This window comes from Mus caroli, unplaced genomic scaffold (genome assembly GCF_978045245.1).
Source record: "Mus caroli unplaced genomic scaffold, Mus_caroli_1 scaffold_12, whole genome shotgun sequence".
Classification (NCBI taxonomy): Eukaryota; Metazoa; Chordata; class Mammalia; order Rodentia; family Muridae; genus Mus; species Mus caroli.
The window spans coordinates 37,463,893-37,478,992 of NW_028227267.1; the positions used below are offsets into that span (position 1 = coordinate 37,463,893).

Below are 15,100 nucleotides of genomic sequence, written 5' to 3' on the forward strand. Positions count from 1 at the left end.
GTGGGAGATGAAATTCTCCTCCAACTCAGAGGACCTAAGTGGTGGATACTCAGGGAGGACAGACCATCTGTTGGGGAGGGCTGGGGATACTAGAGGAAGGAGAGTGAGGGGCCCTGGAAGGGGAGAAGTGTCATGCCACCCACCCCCACCCACGCACAAACACTAAGATCCCAAGGGTGTAGGAAAGGCAGGTCCATCACACTTTCACTCATCCTGTCCTGAAAAAGTAACTTCAGGACTTTTCTAGCTAACTGGGACTGGCTCTTAAGTTTTCAACCAGTGCAAAAGCAACTGCCCTTAAGATGGTGGGGGTCGGGGGCAGTAAACATAGTTCTCCAGGTGTGAGAAGGGGCAGCCCTTCTGTAGTGACTTCCAAGAGTCACAACTGAAACACTTCCTTTTCTCTTTCAGATAGCTATTCCTAGGCTTGAAATTATTCTGTCAGCCATTCTCAAGGACCAGTCTTGTAGCAGCCAAACTGACTATGGAGTCTCAAATTGCCACTTGCCTTGTAGCTGTTGTAGCAGATGAATGAAGTTACAGGCCTGGAATGTAACTCAGGGAGCATGGACATTTATTAGGTTCAATCATAGCACTGGAAGGTCAAAGAGAAGGAAAAATTACCCCAACTCATCCAGACTTGTTGGAGACAAAAAACAAAAACAAAAACCAAAAAAACAAAAAAACAAAAATTAAAAACTGTGAGGCTCCATGGAATCTTTTAAAGTCTGCCACTCTCTTCATAGATCCCTCCCAGACTCCATTTATTGCCCTATGGAAAGTTTTCATAGTGGGGTGTATAACCCAGAATATAAATATGAATACATAGATTATTAAATTCTGTGTCTGTGGTAACTGGCTGATGAGATGGATCAGTGGATAAAGGTAATGGGACCAAGCATAGAGACCTGAGTTCCTTCCCTGTAACCCACATAATAGGAGAGAAAAAACTTCATAAATTGTCCTCTGACTTTCATGTAGGTGGGGGTGCCAGGTCTTAGCAGCTCAAGTTTCCCACTGCACACTTACACTGAGAACTCTCCATCTGATACACACAGGTAATTATATGACTCTGTGCTCTATTTGAGAGATTCAGTACTTTTTTTATTTTCACGTTTGTTGCCCAGAAGCTAGAGAAACCAAGGAGGCCAGCATCAGACCAACACCTGAAACACTGTTAGGGATTATGGATATAGGGAACTTGTAACTGACATGTGAACATCATGTGTTCCAAACTGCTCTAAATGGTTTTCTATACATGCATGGCTAACTGTAGTAGATGCTGTTATTTCATTGCTATTTCTTTGTTGCTACAGTTTTGTTTTATTGTCTACCTCTGATTACCTCAACGAGACAAAAAAAACAAAAAACAAAAAAAAAACAATAACTATGATGAAATTTGCACTAATCCCTGTGGCCTGTTGAAGCCTCACTAGATGTCAGAGTCAGCTTTAGTGAGGATGATTTGCCTGGATGATGCACAACTGGTCCGGGTCACCTGTACTGCCATATGCTAATATCTTCTTCTGACAAAATAGCAGTTATCAGTGACACAGAGTGAAACGATTTACAGTGCTAGCACTCCTAGGTTTAAGCAGACACCAGTTGCAAAGTACAAAGCACCCTAAGATGGAAGCATATGCCCAGGCTGACAACAGTATGCTTTGAAAAGATTAAATTGACCTGGGAGTAGACAGCAGAATATGAGGTGCAGGCAGAAGCCTAGTACTGAGTGTCTGACAATTATCCAGGCTAGAAGGTGTTCCCACTACTAGAAGGTCTTTGGATCTGTGGTGTAGGCAGCATAAGAAGAGTAATGAAAGTCACTGTCTTGTGAATTTACTGCTGAGACCATTGCTTTCTCTTCTGAATATACACAGTGGAGTTGGCTCAAGGTCAAGAAGAAACAGCCATTGCTGTAGTTCATTCCTCTGAAGAACATTCTCCTTCTCTTTTCAGCCCACATAGATTAATCATGTACCACCTTGTTCCCTGGACACTGACATGACAGGGATATGGTACCACTTTCCTGTTATGTGTACCAGAAGATCACTTTACAATGGCCCAGATAATCTAGTTCAATCTTGCAAGACACAATGATCTAGCCTAGTATGATGCCACTTGCCTTTAATGCCAGGAGAGGCACAGGCAGACAGAATGCTATGAAATCAAGCAGTCTAAACAGTTGGTGGAGATTATGTATTTTTTTTAATTCAGGATCAAGTCAAATAAGTTCCTGAGGTTGGGAGGTTTTACGTTTACCTTTTAAGGGGACTTTGTACTTGTAGGAAGGGTTAATACAAATATTCACAGATAAATTGTGGAACCCAGGCCTTCATTCAGCTCCAAGGCAAGTGCATCCAGGGGACTAATGAATAATCTGCTTTGGGGATTCTGACTAGCCTAACAGAAGAGTCCTAAACGTAGTTATTATAAGGAAATAGTCCCACCAGTTCATATACAGTAAGATGAAGAGCCCACACTTGGACAGGTTTTTTGGCACCATGTATTTCCATGCATGATGTGGGTTCATGGTGTCAGGAGACACAGAAGAAGGCCTCATATCCCTTGAAACTGAAGTTACTGACATCTCACACCATTGCTTGAGATCCCAGCACTTGGGAGAGGAGATCAGAATCAGTTCAGGAGCATCCTTGACTACATAAGAAAAATTTTTTAATTAATCTTTTTTATTAGGTATTTTCCTCATTTACATTTCCAATGCTATCCAAAAAGTCCCCAATACACTCCCCCCCCCTACTCCCCTACCCACCCACTCCCACACCTTGGTCCTGGCATTCCCCTATACTGGGGCATATAAAGTTTGCAAGTCCTATGGGCCTCTCTTTCCAGTGATGACATACTAGGCCATCTTTTGATACATATGCAGCTAGAATCAAGAGCTCTGGGTTACTGGTTAGTTCATAATGTTGTTCCACCTATAGGGTTGCAGTTCCCTTTAACTCCTTGGGTACTTTCTCTAGCTCCTCCATTGGGGGCCCTGTGATCCATTCCACTTGCTGACTGTGAGCATCCACTTCTGTGTTTGCTAGGCCCCGGCATTGTCTTGCAAGAGACAGCTATATCTGTGTCCTTTCAGCAAAATCTTGCTAGTGTATGCAATGGTGTCAGCGTTTGGAAGCTGATTATGGGATGGATCCCTGAATATGGCAGTCTTTAGATGGTCCATCCTTTCGTCACAGCTCCAAACTTTATCTCTGTAACTCCTTCCATGGGTGTTTTCTTCCCAATTCTAAGAAGGGGCACAGTGTCCACACTTTGGTCTTCATTCTTCTTGAGTTTCATGCGTTTAACAAATTGTATCTTATATCTTGGGTATCCTAAGTTTTTGGACTAATATCCACTTATCAGTGAGTACATATTGTGTGAGTTCCTTTGTGATTGTGTTACCTCACTCAGGATGATGCCCTCCAGGTCCATTCATTTGCCTAGGGATTTCATAAATTCATTCCTTTTAATAGCTGAGTAGTACTCCATTGTATAAATGTACCACATTTTCTGTATCCATTCCTCTGTTGAGGGGCATCTTGGTTCCTTCCAGCTTCTGGCTATTATAAATAAGGCTGCTATGAACATAGTGGAGCATGTGTCCTTCTTACTGGTTGGGACATCTTCTGGATATATGCCCAGGAGAGGTATTGCAGGATCCTCTGGTAGTACTATATCCAATTTTCTAAGGAACTGCTAGACTGATTTCCAGAGTGGTTGTACAAGCTTGCAATCCCACCAACAATGGAGGAGTGTTCCTCTTTCTCCACATCCTCGCCAGCATCTGCTGTCACCTGAATTTTTGATCTTAGCCATTCTGACTGGTGTGAGGTGGAATCTCAGGGTTGCTTTGATTTGCATTTCCCTGATGATTAAGGATGTTGAACATTTTTTCAGGTGCTTCTCTGCCATTCGGTATTCCTCAGGTGAGAATTCTTTGTTCAGTTCTGAGCCCCATTTTTAATGGGGTTATTTGATTTTCTGGAGTCCACCTTCTTGAGTTCTTTATATATATTGGATATTAATCCCCTATCTGATTTAGGATAGGTAAAGATCCTTTCCCAATCTACATCAACTCTGAGAAGAGATGATTCAAACATCCAAGCCCTGGGTTGAGGTCAAACAGACACACAGTCCCCTTTTCCAGATGGTTGCCCTGACTGGCAAGTCCAGCAGGTGCAGTCACAGCCCTGTCTCCAGGACACACAGACCTTATCTCCTAAACCATCTCAGACAACTGACACTATCAGTTTTCTTCAGTTCCTAGGAAAGAGGCTCACTCACCAGATTCCCTTTCCTACTTTATCAGTTCTAAGTCTTCCTAAATGGATCAGATGTTGCCCAGTGTGCCAGAAGAAAGACATGTGGCACTCTCACTCTCTCTTTGTGTGTATGTTGTTGTTGTTGTTGTTTTTACAGCAGACCAAACTATCTTTCAACTATAGTTGTTCCCAGATCTCTTTCAGTCACTTTGGGGAAATTTTACCTGTCTCTGGCAACATTTCCCTCCAGAGGGGGCACCAGTGTCCCCAACCCAAAGCTGAGGGGCCACTCACTTGTCCAAGCTCATTCTTTGCAGCTCACCTCCCAGGATTTCTTTGTGAAATGACCCCTTGTTATGAAAAATCAGGAGGAGGGAGGATGCTGGCAGTTGGAACAGCTCTTATAAAGCAGAAGAAGAGCGAGTGAAGCAGGGGAAATTTTAGAGCAATTTGTGTTGTGGAGAATTTCACGGAAAAACAAAACAAAACACCCATACACTTAAAATAAAATTTAGTGAAAAGACAGGAGAATTTGGATAGAATAAAGTTAGAAGGAGAAGCACCCACACCGGGCACTGTACACTTACCACATAACAAGTGTCTGCATGTGACCAGGATGAATGTTAATGACAAAAGACAAAGGAAATTTAGTACAGTGAAGGAATGTCTTGACCTCCTTAAAGAAAACAACTTCAGTGTGAAAAAGACAAGCAAACATTGACCTCTGTACTTGAGCTATAAAACGTCTTCCAACAATAGGGACAGACAGTTTTGGCAACAGAAGCAGAAACCAGCCTTAGCTACTCAGCTTTGGGGACCCACAGCTTGTCATAACATTGGGCACCTCGTCTCTGGAACTGAAGAAAACGGATAGAGTTAGTATTCTGAGGTGGGGTAGGAGATAAGGTCTGTGTGTCCTGGAGACAGGGCTGTTACTGTACCTGCTGGACTCACAGGAAAGTCAGGTCGAACATCTAGAAAAGGAGGTTGTGTGTCTGTCTGATCTTTAACCTGAACTTTCTGGAGTGATCCTAGCAGAGTCCATAGGAAATGGAGACAGAGACATTCCATCTCATGTTTATACATGGCCATGCTAATCTCTGAGACAGGTGTTGGCATTTTCTCCCTTTGCTCTCTTCCTTCTATGTAGCTAGGGTGGCTTAGGCTCTCCCACACTGTAATCTCTCTGAGAAGCAGATGTTACAGGCAATGGTCTGAATCTGGCCGATAGCTCTTGGGGTTTAAGGGAGGTTGTGAGATCCTTTGTTTATTATCCATGTTTTTGTTTGCTGTTTTGCTTTATTATCATGGTTTACGTTTATTGTGTTGGTGGGTGCACACATACCACAGCACACTGTGTGAGATCATGTATGTGGAGGTCAATGGACAACTTACAGCAGTTGGTTCCCGCCTTCTGCCATATGGATTGTGCAGCTCAAATTCAGATCATTAGCAGTGACTTTTATCACTGCTGTGATAAAATAGGGCAAAACCAACTTGTATAAGAATGGGTTACTTTGACTTACAGCTCCAGGCAGACACTGGGACACAGTCCAGCATCTGTCAAAGTTATGACAGCAGACATGGAAGTCATACTAGTAGGAAAAGAGCTAGTCACATTACATCCACACTCAGAAAGCAGACAATGAGCCAGGCATGAGGCTAGGCTACGGAGCCTCAAGACTTGCTTCAAAGACATCCTGCACTACCTTATGAAAACAACTGGGGTCAGGGGCCCTCAGTGTTTAAACACACAATTTCCTGTGTGATTTTGGGAACCTAATTAAGACAAAGCATTAAAACCAATTCCCAACAGAAAGCATGAGATGTTGGGATATAGAAAGTGTTAACTCTGGAATACCAGAGGGAGTGTGTGCTTGCCACAGGGAGGTTTGGAAGTGCCCAACCACTGAGCTAGTAAGGCATATCAAAAGTCAGCCGGCATGTGTGTGTCTTTCAATCATGAGTCCAGGTCTCTTGAGGGACTACAGGGCTATGAATGCTCCCACTGGGAACTCAGAGCAGATTAACAATTTACCACTGAGTGGTTAAATTGATTAACAATTTAACCACTGAGTCCTCTCTCCAATCCCTCTTAATTTCTGTTTAGTGTTATGGGGGGATGTGGAAGACATAGGTCATCTTTGTGGAATCTATTCTTCTTTTCCATCTTTACATAGGTCCTAGGAATCAAATTCGGGTTGCCAAACATGAATAGCAAGGGCCTTTGCTGGTTGGTCTACCACCTCACTCCACCCTCACCCTTATGTCCATATTCCTTAGTAGCAGGATTCACATTGTTAAGACCTAGGTAAAATAGCAAGGCCAAGATGGAATGTTAAGGCCTAAGTGAAAATATCAGGCCTAGGTAACTGTTTCCTGGCTAACCTGTTATTTTGTGCTGTTACTAATATTATAAGGAAACTTTCTCATGTGTTGTTTCTGTTGTAACTAGAAAATTTTCTCATGCCAAATTGATTAAATATTCTATTATGTTCTGTCCCCTTGGAAATCATGATAAAAGTCAATAGAAATGCTTTGTATAGGTGCCCACATAAGCTTAAAACTGAACCAACCACACAGCAGCACTTCCTGCATCTGTGTATAACCCCTTATGATATTTACTTTTATACATTATGCCTGGGATGGAACCCAACATAAGAGAGATACCTGCATCAATTTATATTAAGACTTCCATTTTGAGTAAGGGTCAAGTAAAGTTCAAGTTGCCAGGACCTCTACTTCCCTGCTCTCTCCCTATCTCTGCCTTCCTACAATAAATGCCTTAAAACCATTAACTGCCTTTTCTCATCAGACCTGCTGAGCTGAAGCAATGGAGCAGACATTCCTGTAAGGAGGTGCTTGCTCAGAACCTCCCACCAGGAGATCTCTCTGGTTCCCAGCCACCACCACCATCAACCTGCCCACTAAGGAAGCCAGCAGAGCTAGGCAGACACTCTCCTCCCCATGGGAACTGAGCCAGCACTCCCTCCTCCTGGAAATTTCCCTTCAGGCCCCAGACCAAGGTCTGCCTGAGCTTCCCCTCTCCCAGTCACCCCTTCTTTGGTCTCAGCTCTTCAGGGTCATCCAGTGGCATCAGCAGTGTCCAAGCCTGAGAACCTGACACCCCTGGACCCTGTATGGATCACAGACTCCAGAACGAGGTCTTCCACAGCGCTCAGAGCTGTCTGTGGTGCCTAACAATCTGAACACAACTCTGCCAGGTCTGGAGGAATATGTGTCACCAGATCTGGCTAGTAAACACATCCTTTTCCAAACAAAAAGATAAATAAGAGAAATTGATGCTGGATTATATTTTCAAAATCTCTTTAGAGGCTGACATCTTGATTCCAAATCTGATTTTTATCTGTACTGTTCTACATCATTATTCTGTTGAATTATATAAAGTTGGCTTCATACACATAAGCAGTGGAAAGAGAAGAGCTGACACACAGCAACCACAGAAGAGTTGATGGACCACCAGGGTTATTGGTGCAAACATGAGGTAATCAGCGACAGCTTCTTGCTCCTGGGATCCACTGTTCTATCACTGGGAGACCCTTGACACTCAGAAACATTGTCTTGAGAGTGTTGAGGGACAAAGATGGAGACCTTACCCGCTCCTCTCATTCTTGAGACAGTAGGGTTTGGCCCTGCTGCCACTGGAGTAGAATATGCTAGAAAAGACCAATTACTAGATATAGACTTATTGGTTTATTTAGTTATATACTTGATTTACTGATACTGTTTGTACTGCCTGTTGGTCAACCATGACTTCACCTGCTACCTGAAACAGAATGGCTTGGAGAAATGGCAAGGGTCTGCTAAATTTAACCTGCTGACTGTCAGCTATGCTTCTGTAATCTCTTGCTTGCTTATCTGCCCAACCTTGTGGTCCTAGAGTATAAAATGAGAATAAAAGCCAACCCCACCCTGAGAGCCCTTCCAGGATTTATCCTAGCTTCAGTCCACAGGTGACATCACCTCTCTTCTGGTCTCACTGGTATCAGTGGGCTGATTCCAGAAAGATTGCCCCAAAACGAATTTCTTATCAATGCGTTTGGGACTTCTGCCTGAAGATAGACCAAGACAGAAGAGATAGAGGGGTGGTGAAGTAACGGATTCTGCTTTCACCATCTGAGTTCTGATAAGCGGCTTGTTAACCCATAACAACACCTTATTGCTTAGTGCCTTTTATCTAACATGTCCTGGGGACAACAGAATGACAACATTTTTCTTTTCTTTTTCTTTTTCTTTATTTTTTTAAGGAGGAGGGAGTTTCAAGGCACAAGAGAGGATGATTTTATAATAAACTTTAAACTAGAACCCATGTTGTATGGTTTTGTTATTATCACATGAACATTCATGATTACAGAAAGGTATTTAAGCACAGCTCATGCAAGTATATAAGGCTTCAGGCATAAGCTACCCTTATTCCACTGAGATCTCATTCATTACCCACCCCTCTTCTCAGTACTTTCCAAGCTGAGCCATCTCACCATCTCTTAACACTCCTTACCACTGCAAATCAGCAAGAGAGCTCACGTACACCAATGCAAAGTCCATTTGGGTCAACTGCTCCTGCCATGATTCCAATACTTTGGGAGGAAAAAGGCAGAAGACTCAGGGTGGCCTGAAAGACATGCTGAGAAAACAAGAAACCTTAAAGAACCACAACTCCAAGGAGATGATCTGGCAGGAGAAAGAAAATAGAAGATGAATGGAACAGGCCTGAACAGGCAACCAGTGCTAGTATGCTAAGCCTGTTTGTCCCTCCTGCACCCTGAGTGAAGTAGCTGCTTTTTATTTAACACAAAAGCCCGGCAATCAGGTCATGTTTGCTAGGACAGACAGCTTCTTCAAACGTGTTGTCCATAGCAATGTTGCGATAGGCTTAGCTAATTTCCACTATCTGACCTGTTTGTGTGCCTAGGTCTATACTGTTCTTCCTGCAAGTTCACAGTCACAGTAAAGGGGGACGATGTGGCCATGAACTACAAAGCAAAGGATAAGGTCACTAAGTAGGAGCAGAGACCTGATGCCCCTACCTGTTTTCTGGCTGAACTACACTGTGCCTTTTATGTTTTTAAATTAACTACAAATATAAAGATTTACTGTTTTTGAGAGAGATGGCTCAATGGCTAAGAACACTGACTGCTCTTACAGGATTCCTGAGTTTGATTCCCAGAAAACACATGGTGGCTTGTCTATAATGGAATCTGATGCTCACTTCTGGTCTGTCTGAAACTGGTGACAGTGTACTTACATACATTAAATAAATACATACATACATAAATATATAAATATTTACAGTTTTCAACATAAAAGTAATCTTTATTTCTGCCTTGTGAGAAATCAGAAAGTCTGCACAGTGTGGATCTAAATTTTCCAGATGCTGTGCCCAACAGAATCTGAACGAGAAGCTTTCTTCAGTGGCATCAGACATAGTGGCACAAGCTTTTACCCCAACACTTGAGAATCAGAATCAAGGGGCTCTGTCTGATTCTGAGGCCAGCCTGATCTACATAGCAAATTCCAAGCCACCCAGGGCTAAATAGTGAGAACTGTTGTTCAGAAAACAAACAAATAAAACAAACCAAAAACAGTCCTCAGCCCCTGAGAAGGTGGGAAGTTTATTCAGTAATCCAGCACTTGGGAGGCAATGCCAAGAATAGTACTGGTTCAAAGAGAGTGGCCTGGCTGAGGCAAATCAGACAGAAGTTGGACAGTTGGTGGCACCTACAGCCTCGTGCTGGGTAAGGGCCATACACTGAACAGGACCAGAGCTCCTGACCCCTTGAGTCCCCCAAAGCACCATGAAACTGAAGAGAGCATTTTATTGATAAAACTGAGAATAAAAGCCGTGTAGGTTAGGGAAGGAGGCAAGAGCAAGGGTTTCCTAGAGACCAACATGCAGCCTCTAAATGACTGTCCTCAGGACTTATCCTAACTGCTTTCATCTCTAGAGTGTTCTAAACAGCTGTATCCCAGGTTAGTGTCATCAAAGGGGAAGGCTGCTGAACATTGAAGCACAACCCCACTGGGATGATCTCTCATTTCAGAGTGAAGCAGCACCCCACACACACCATTACCGGTTACCCTATTAACAGAGTGAGGAGGCTGGGCAGTCCATTGAGAGTTACAACATTCTTAGTCTAGTAAAGAGACTCTAGTTGAGAAGGTTCTAGTGGGAAGAACATCCACATCTGTGTTTTCTGTGTTTCAGGAAGAAATGAGGCCATCTCCAGGCCAGGTCCTCTTTTCCCAGGCCCCACACCAGCACAGGACTACAGGCCCTCTCCTGCCCTCTGCTGACCACAGTGAGGTCTTATAGACCTCATTCTGTGCTAGCTCATAGCCCAACCTTTCTTAGCCTCCTGCAGGCGCCCAGCTTCAGCCTCTTCTTCTCTTTCTGAGACTGCACACTCTGCAGGAGATCTCCACCTCAACCCTGAAGTTGTCAGAGTGCTGTGTGTCCCTAAGATCGGTGAGTCACCAGTCCCATATTGTGTCAGCCTGGGACATCACACCGGATTCTGATCTTCTTTTGTGAAATGAAGGATCTGTAATAAAAGATCTCATAGATTCCTTCCATCTAGGAATCTCTCTAGTGCTTTGAGTCAATGAATAAATGTGGGTGCACGTGCATATGTGTGCATGTGTGCATGTGTGTGCATGTGTGCCTGTGTGTAGGGGAACAACTATGAAGGGAAACAGACATTCATTTAATTTTAGTGTCAGGGATAACATCCCGTCAGTTGGCTTTCTTGTTCCGGAGTCTGTGGTAGAGAAATGCCCACGATGGGAGGCCTGTGTTAAAGCAATGCTGCTCAAGGTCAAGGCAGAAGAAAGGAGGACAGGAAAGGGCACTGCGTCCCTAAACATCCTTCAAGGGCAAGCCCATGGCATCCTAGCTTCTTGCTGCTGAGTCTTACTTCCTAAAGCTGAGCATCCACTCACAGCAGCACAGGCTGCTTACAACTTGGTTCATAAGCTGGGTCTGGAATTGCAAGTCTGGGAGCCTACAACTTCCAGCCTGAGGCCGATGGACAGAAAATTTAGAATCCAATCTGGGTTTCTAAGCAAGTTGAAACCAAACCCAGAGTTATACCCTACTCAACACTCCTTAGACCCCCAAAAGATTAGTCCCTAAAAACAGGTTCCTGTGACAATTTTATAAATGTTGTCCACTGTCATTTCCATAGACAGCCGGAGCACTTGACAGAGCTGTGTCAAATACTACACTGACACTGGGCATCTGTCAGTCAGTAGGTCAAGAGCAGTCATTGCAAGAGGATCCCAGGGTTGAAGAAATTCCAAGTTTTGGAAACAATCTCTCATCGATGGAATCTGCACAAAAAACATCTATCAATTGGGAAAGCAAAATAGTCATTGTAGCTTATAGGTCAAGTGCAAAAGTATTTCTTGAGATATTATTATGATATTCATCAAGATTGGAAAGAAAATCCCAAGACTTACTCTTGGGCTATAACTCTGGCTGTACTTCACAACAGAACTGAGAGCAGGTCTGGGCATCTGTCAGTGGGTGGGAGTGCAAGGGAGGTTTGGATAACAAAAAACTTAGAGAGGCTTTTAAACTATGGAAGCCCAAACTCTCTATCTAGGTGACACTAGGGATGTAGATCAGCAGCAGTTCATGTCTCTAGATTGCAAAAAGCCTGGTTCAATCTCCAGTATGAAGAAAAACAGAAATCAAAATTCTTTTAGAGTTATTGCACCATTTTTAACATTGGCTTATAGTAACTCTGGCATCTTAGATAAAGAGATGTTTTCTGAGGGTCTATGTTGTAAAACTAGACCATTGGTACTAGCTCTGGAACAAATGAGGGTAGATGGAAATGTAGAAAGGAATCTTATATAGAAAACAATCAGAAAAGTACTATGAACTATGCCGTGAGTACAGTGTTTTCTTATAACTATGACAGTGTTCCTATATGCAATATTTAAAGTTTGCCTTTTTAACATTTACATGTGTCTGAACTCACATGTGCCATGTGTGTACACGTACTAACAAAAACCAAACAGGTGTCCATTTCCCCTGGACCTAGAGTTATCTCAAGTTGTGGCCTCTGTGTGACAAACTGTGATCTTCTGGAAGAGGAGGAATCTGGAAGAGTGGAAGTTCTCTTAACCACTATCATCTCACTGATCTCTAAGACCTAATTTTACTAATGTGTCTCTGTGTGTCTGTGCACATGTGTATGAACATGCCAACAGATGCTATTAGAAGACATGAGATGTGCTGGATGGAGTTACAGGCAATTGTAAGCCATCCAGCATAGGTACTGAAACCAACCTTGGGTCCTCTGGAGAGCATCAAGTACACTTAACAACTGAGCCATCTCTGCAGACCTCACCATCATATAATTTTAAAGATGCAAGACAGAAAGGTAAATATCTCTTATGATTCCGGCTTCCCAAGGCTTCCTAAAAGTGTGTAGTCAGGCTAATAGAAAACTTGTCTGTTCCTTACTGAAAACAGACACGAAGCCTACAGCCAATCAAAAGGCAATACAGAGATTTCTGTGGAGAGTTCCAATTCAGACTTCAAACTGCCCTTCACAAGAGGGCTTGGAATTTAGTCCTTACAATGGAGCCAGCAGCACCATGGCTTGGCCAAGTAAAGAAACAGAAGGCTGGTTGCACAAGCAGGCAATGTACCAATCTGTGGGTTCTCCACCAGCTCCACCCACAGAGCCTGCTGTATATCTAAGGGCCCAAGTGGTGCTCACCCATTATCCCTGATTTCCAGGACAACCAGACCTCAGGTCCACGGGAGCCACAAAGCAGATGGGGTAAGACAGTGACTGCCTATGCCTGGGACAGGGTGGGCAGGTAATGGGGCAGTGTCCAGGAAAAGTGGCACTGTGAACCCATAGTGACAGCAAGGGCCTTCAGGAAAACATAGGGAAAACTAAGGCAAGGTGGGAGCAGTCACTTCTCTTCTCTCCTCACAGGAAACATGGGTCCGAAGCTGCTTGAGTCCCGACTTTGTCTCCTGCTGCTGCTAGGACTTGTCCTAATGCTTTCCTCATGCCTGGGACAAACCCCTTCCCAGTGGTTTGCCATCCAGCATATCAATAATAATGCCAACCTCCAATGTAATGCTGAAATGCAGCGTATTAACAGGTTTAGAAGAACATGTAAGGGCCTAAATACTTTTCTTCATACAAGTTTTGCTAATGCTGTTGGTGTGTGTGGAAATCCAAGTGGCTTGTGCAGTGACAATATAAGTAGAAACTGTCATAATAGTTCATCTCGGGTGCATATAACTGTCTGTAACATCACAAGTCGGAGGAGAACACCTTATACCCAATGCAGATACCAACCAAGAAGATCAGTGGAGTACTACACAGTTGCCTGCAACCCCAGAACTCAACAGGATAGTCCCAGGTATCCAGTGGTACCAGTTCACTTGGATGGGACATTTTAACTCCAGTGCCAGCACTTTGCACCTTCACTAATCTGCTACTTGCAAGATCATAGTAATGAAAGCACATGTCCTCATGAAACCTGTCCCTGACTACCTTTAATTTAGCTGAACAGATCTTTTCTTACTAATAAACACCTTTGCGTACAAATCTAGATCTCTGGTATCTTTGTGTCTGTCAGTGTTGTGGAGAGAGGAAGGGGAAGAGACACACACAGAAAAGTGTGTGTGTGTTGTGTGTGTGTGTGTTGAGGCAGGGCCTTATACCAATTTAGGAATCTTCCCAGTCACTAGAAACAAATGAATCTGAGAAAAGATGGACATCTTTCCCAAAAGTTCCCACACAGCATCTTACCTAAAGTTTCACTGTGGGAAAGAGGTGGCTGGCAGAGGAGACCAGGGAATTGGGATCTCTGGATGAGGCTATCCCTTGCCCTCTCCTTGTACAGCTGTCCTTAAAGATCAATTATGAGAACATTCAACTCAAACCAGAAAGACAGATTCCAAGATAAGGGAACTGGAATCTGCACAGGAAAGAGATGAATAATGAGAGGGCCTGCCCTGGGGTTACAGATGTTTGTTAGCTACATGGGAACTAGGAATGAAACACAGGTCCTCTGCAAGAGCAATCAGTGTTCTTAACTGCCGAGATATCTCTCCACCTCAATGGATTTTTAAAAGTGGTGTGTGTGTGTGTGTGTGTGTGTGTGTGTAGTTATATGTAACCATACATGGATTTAGATGAAAAGCAAAGATGAAATCTAAAGGAAAGTATAAAATAGGGGAGTAGAATACATGGAATAGGAAAGTAGAAGATGGGACTGTGAGAAACAAGAGAACCAGCCACACAGAGTGAGGAAGTGCAAGACAGATCAGAGAGGCAGAGGAATGAAGGAGAAATTATGATTACACAAGTGAGTGAAATGTCCATGATAAACACTACTGCTTTGTATCTAACCTTTACACAGACAAAAACCAGGAAGTGAATCTTCAAACTGTCCTTTCTTGGGTGGCCCATCCATCTGAGAAGAGAGAGGCTCAGCATTCTATAGCTTTGTCTTCCTCTCTTCATTAAGCTAACAAATTCCATAGGAAATGGTAACAGAGCCATTCCTTCTCATGTTTATCCATGTGACCGTTCTTGTCTCTGAGATAGTTGTTGTCACTTTTCTCTGTACAGCTAGCATGCCTTATGCTCTCCCACACTATTTTCTCCCTGATAAGATTATGTTACAGGTGATGATCTTAGTCTAGATAGGGGGTGATGGCATTTCATGGGGGTGGAGGTTTGTTTATTGTTTGATGCTTTATTTTAATGCTTTACATTTATTGTGTTGGTGGGGGCACACATACCATAGCATGTATGTGGAAGACATGT

At 43.4% G+C, this 15,100-nt stretch overlaps 1 protein-coding gene across 1 annotated transcript; it reads left to right on the forward strand.

Moving 5' to 3' along the window:
- The first annotated feature begins 13,254 nt into the window (after positions 1–13,254).
- Positions 13,255–13,725, forward strand: LOC147001769 (eosinophil cationic protein 2-like). Its single transcript, XM_085828952.1, has one exon. It carries the CDS (start codon positions 13,255–13,257, stop codon positions 13,723–13,725), a length of 471 nt encoding a protein of 156 aa, XP_085685078.1.
- Positions 13,726–15,100: the final 1,375 nt, after the last annotated feature.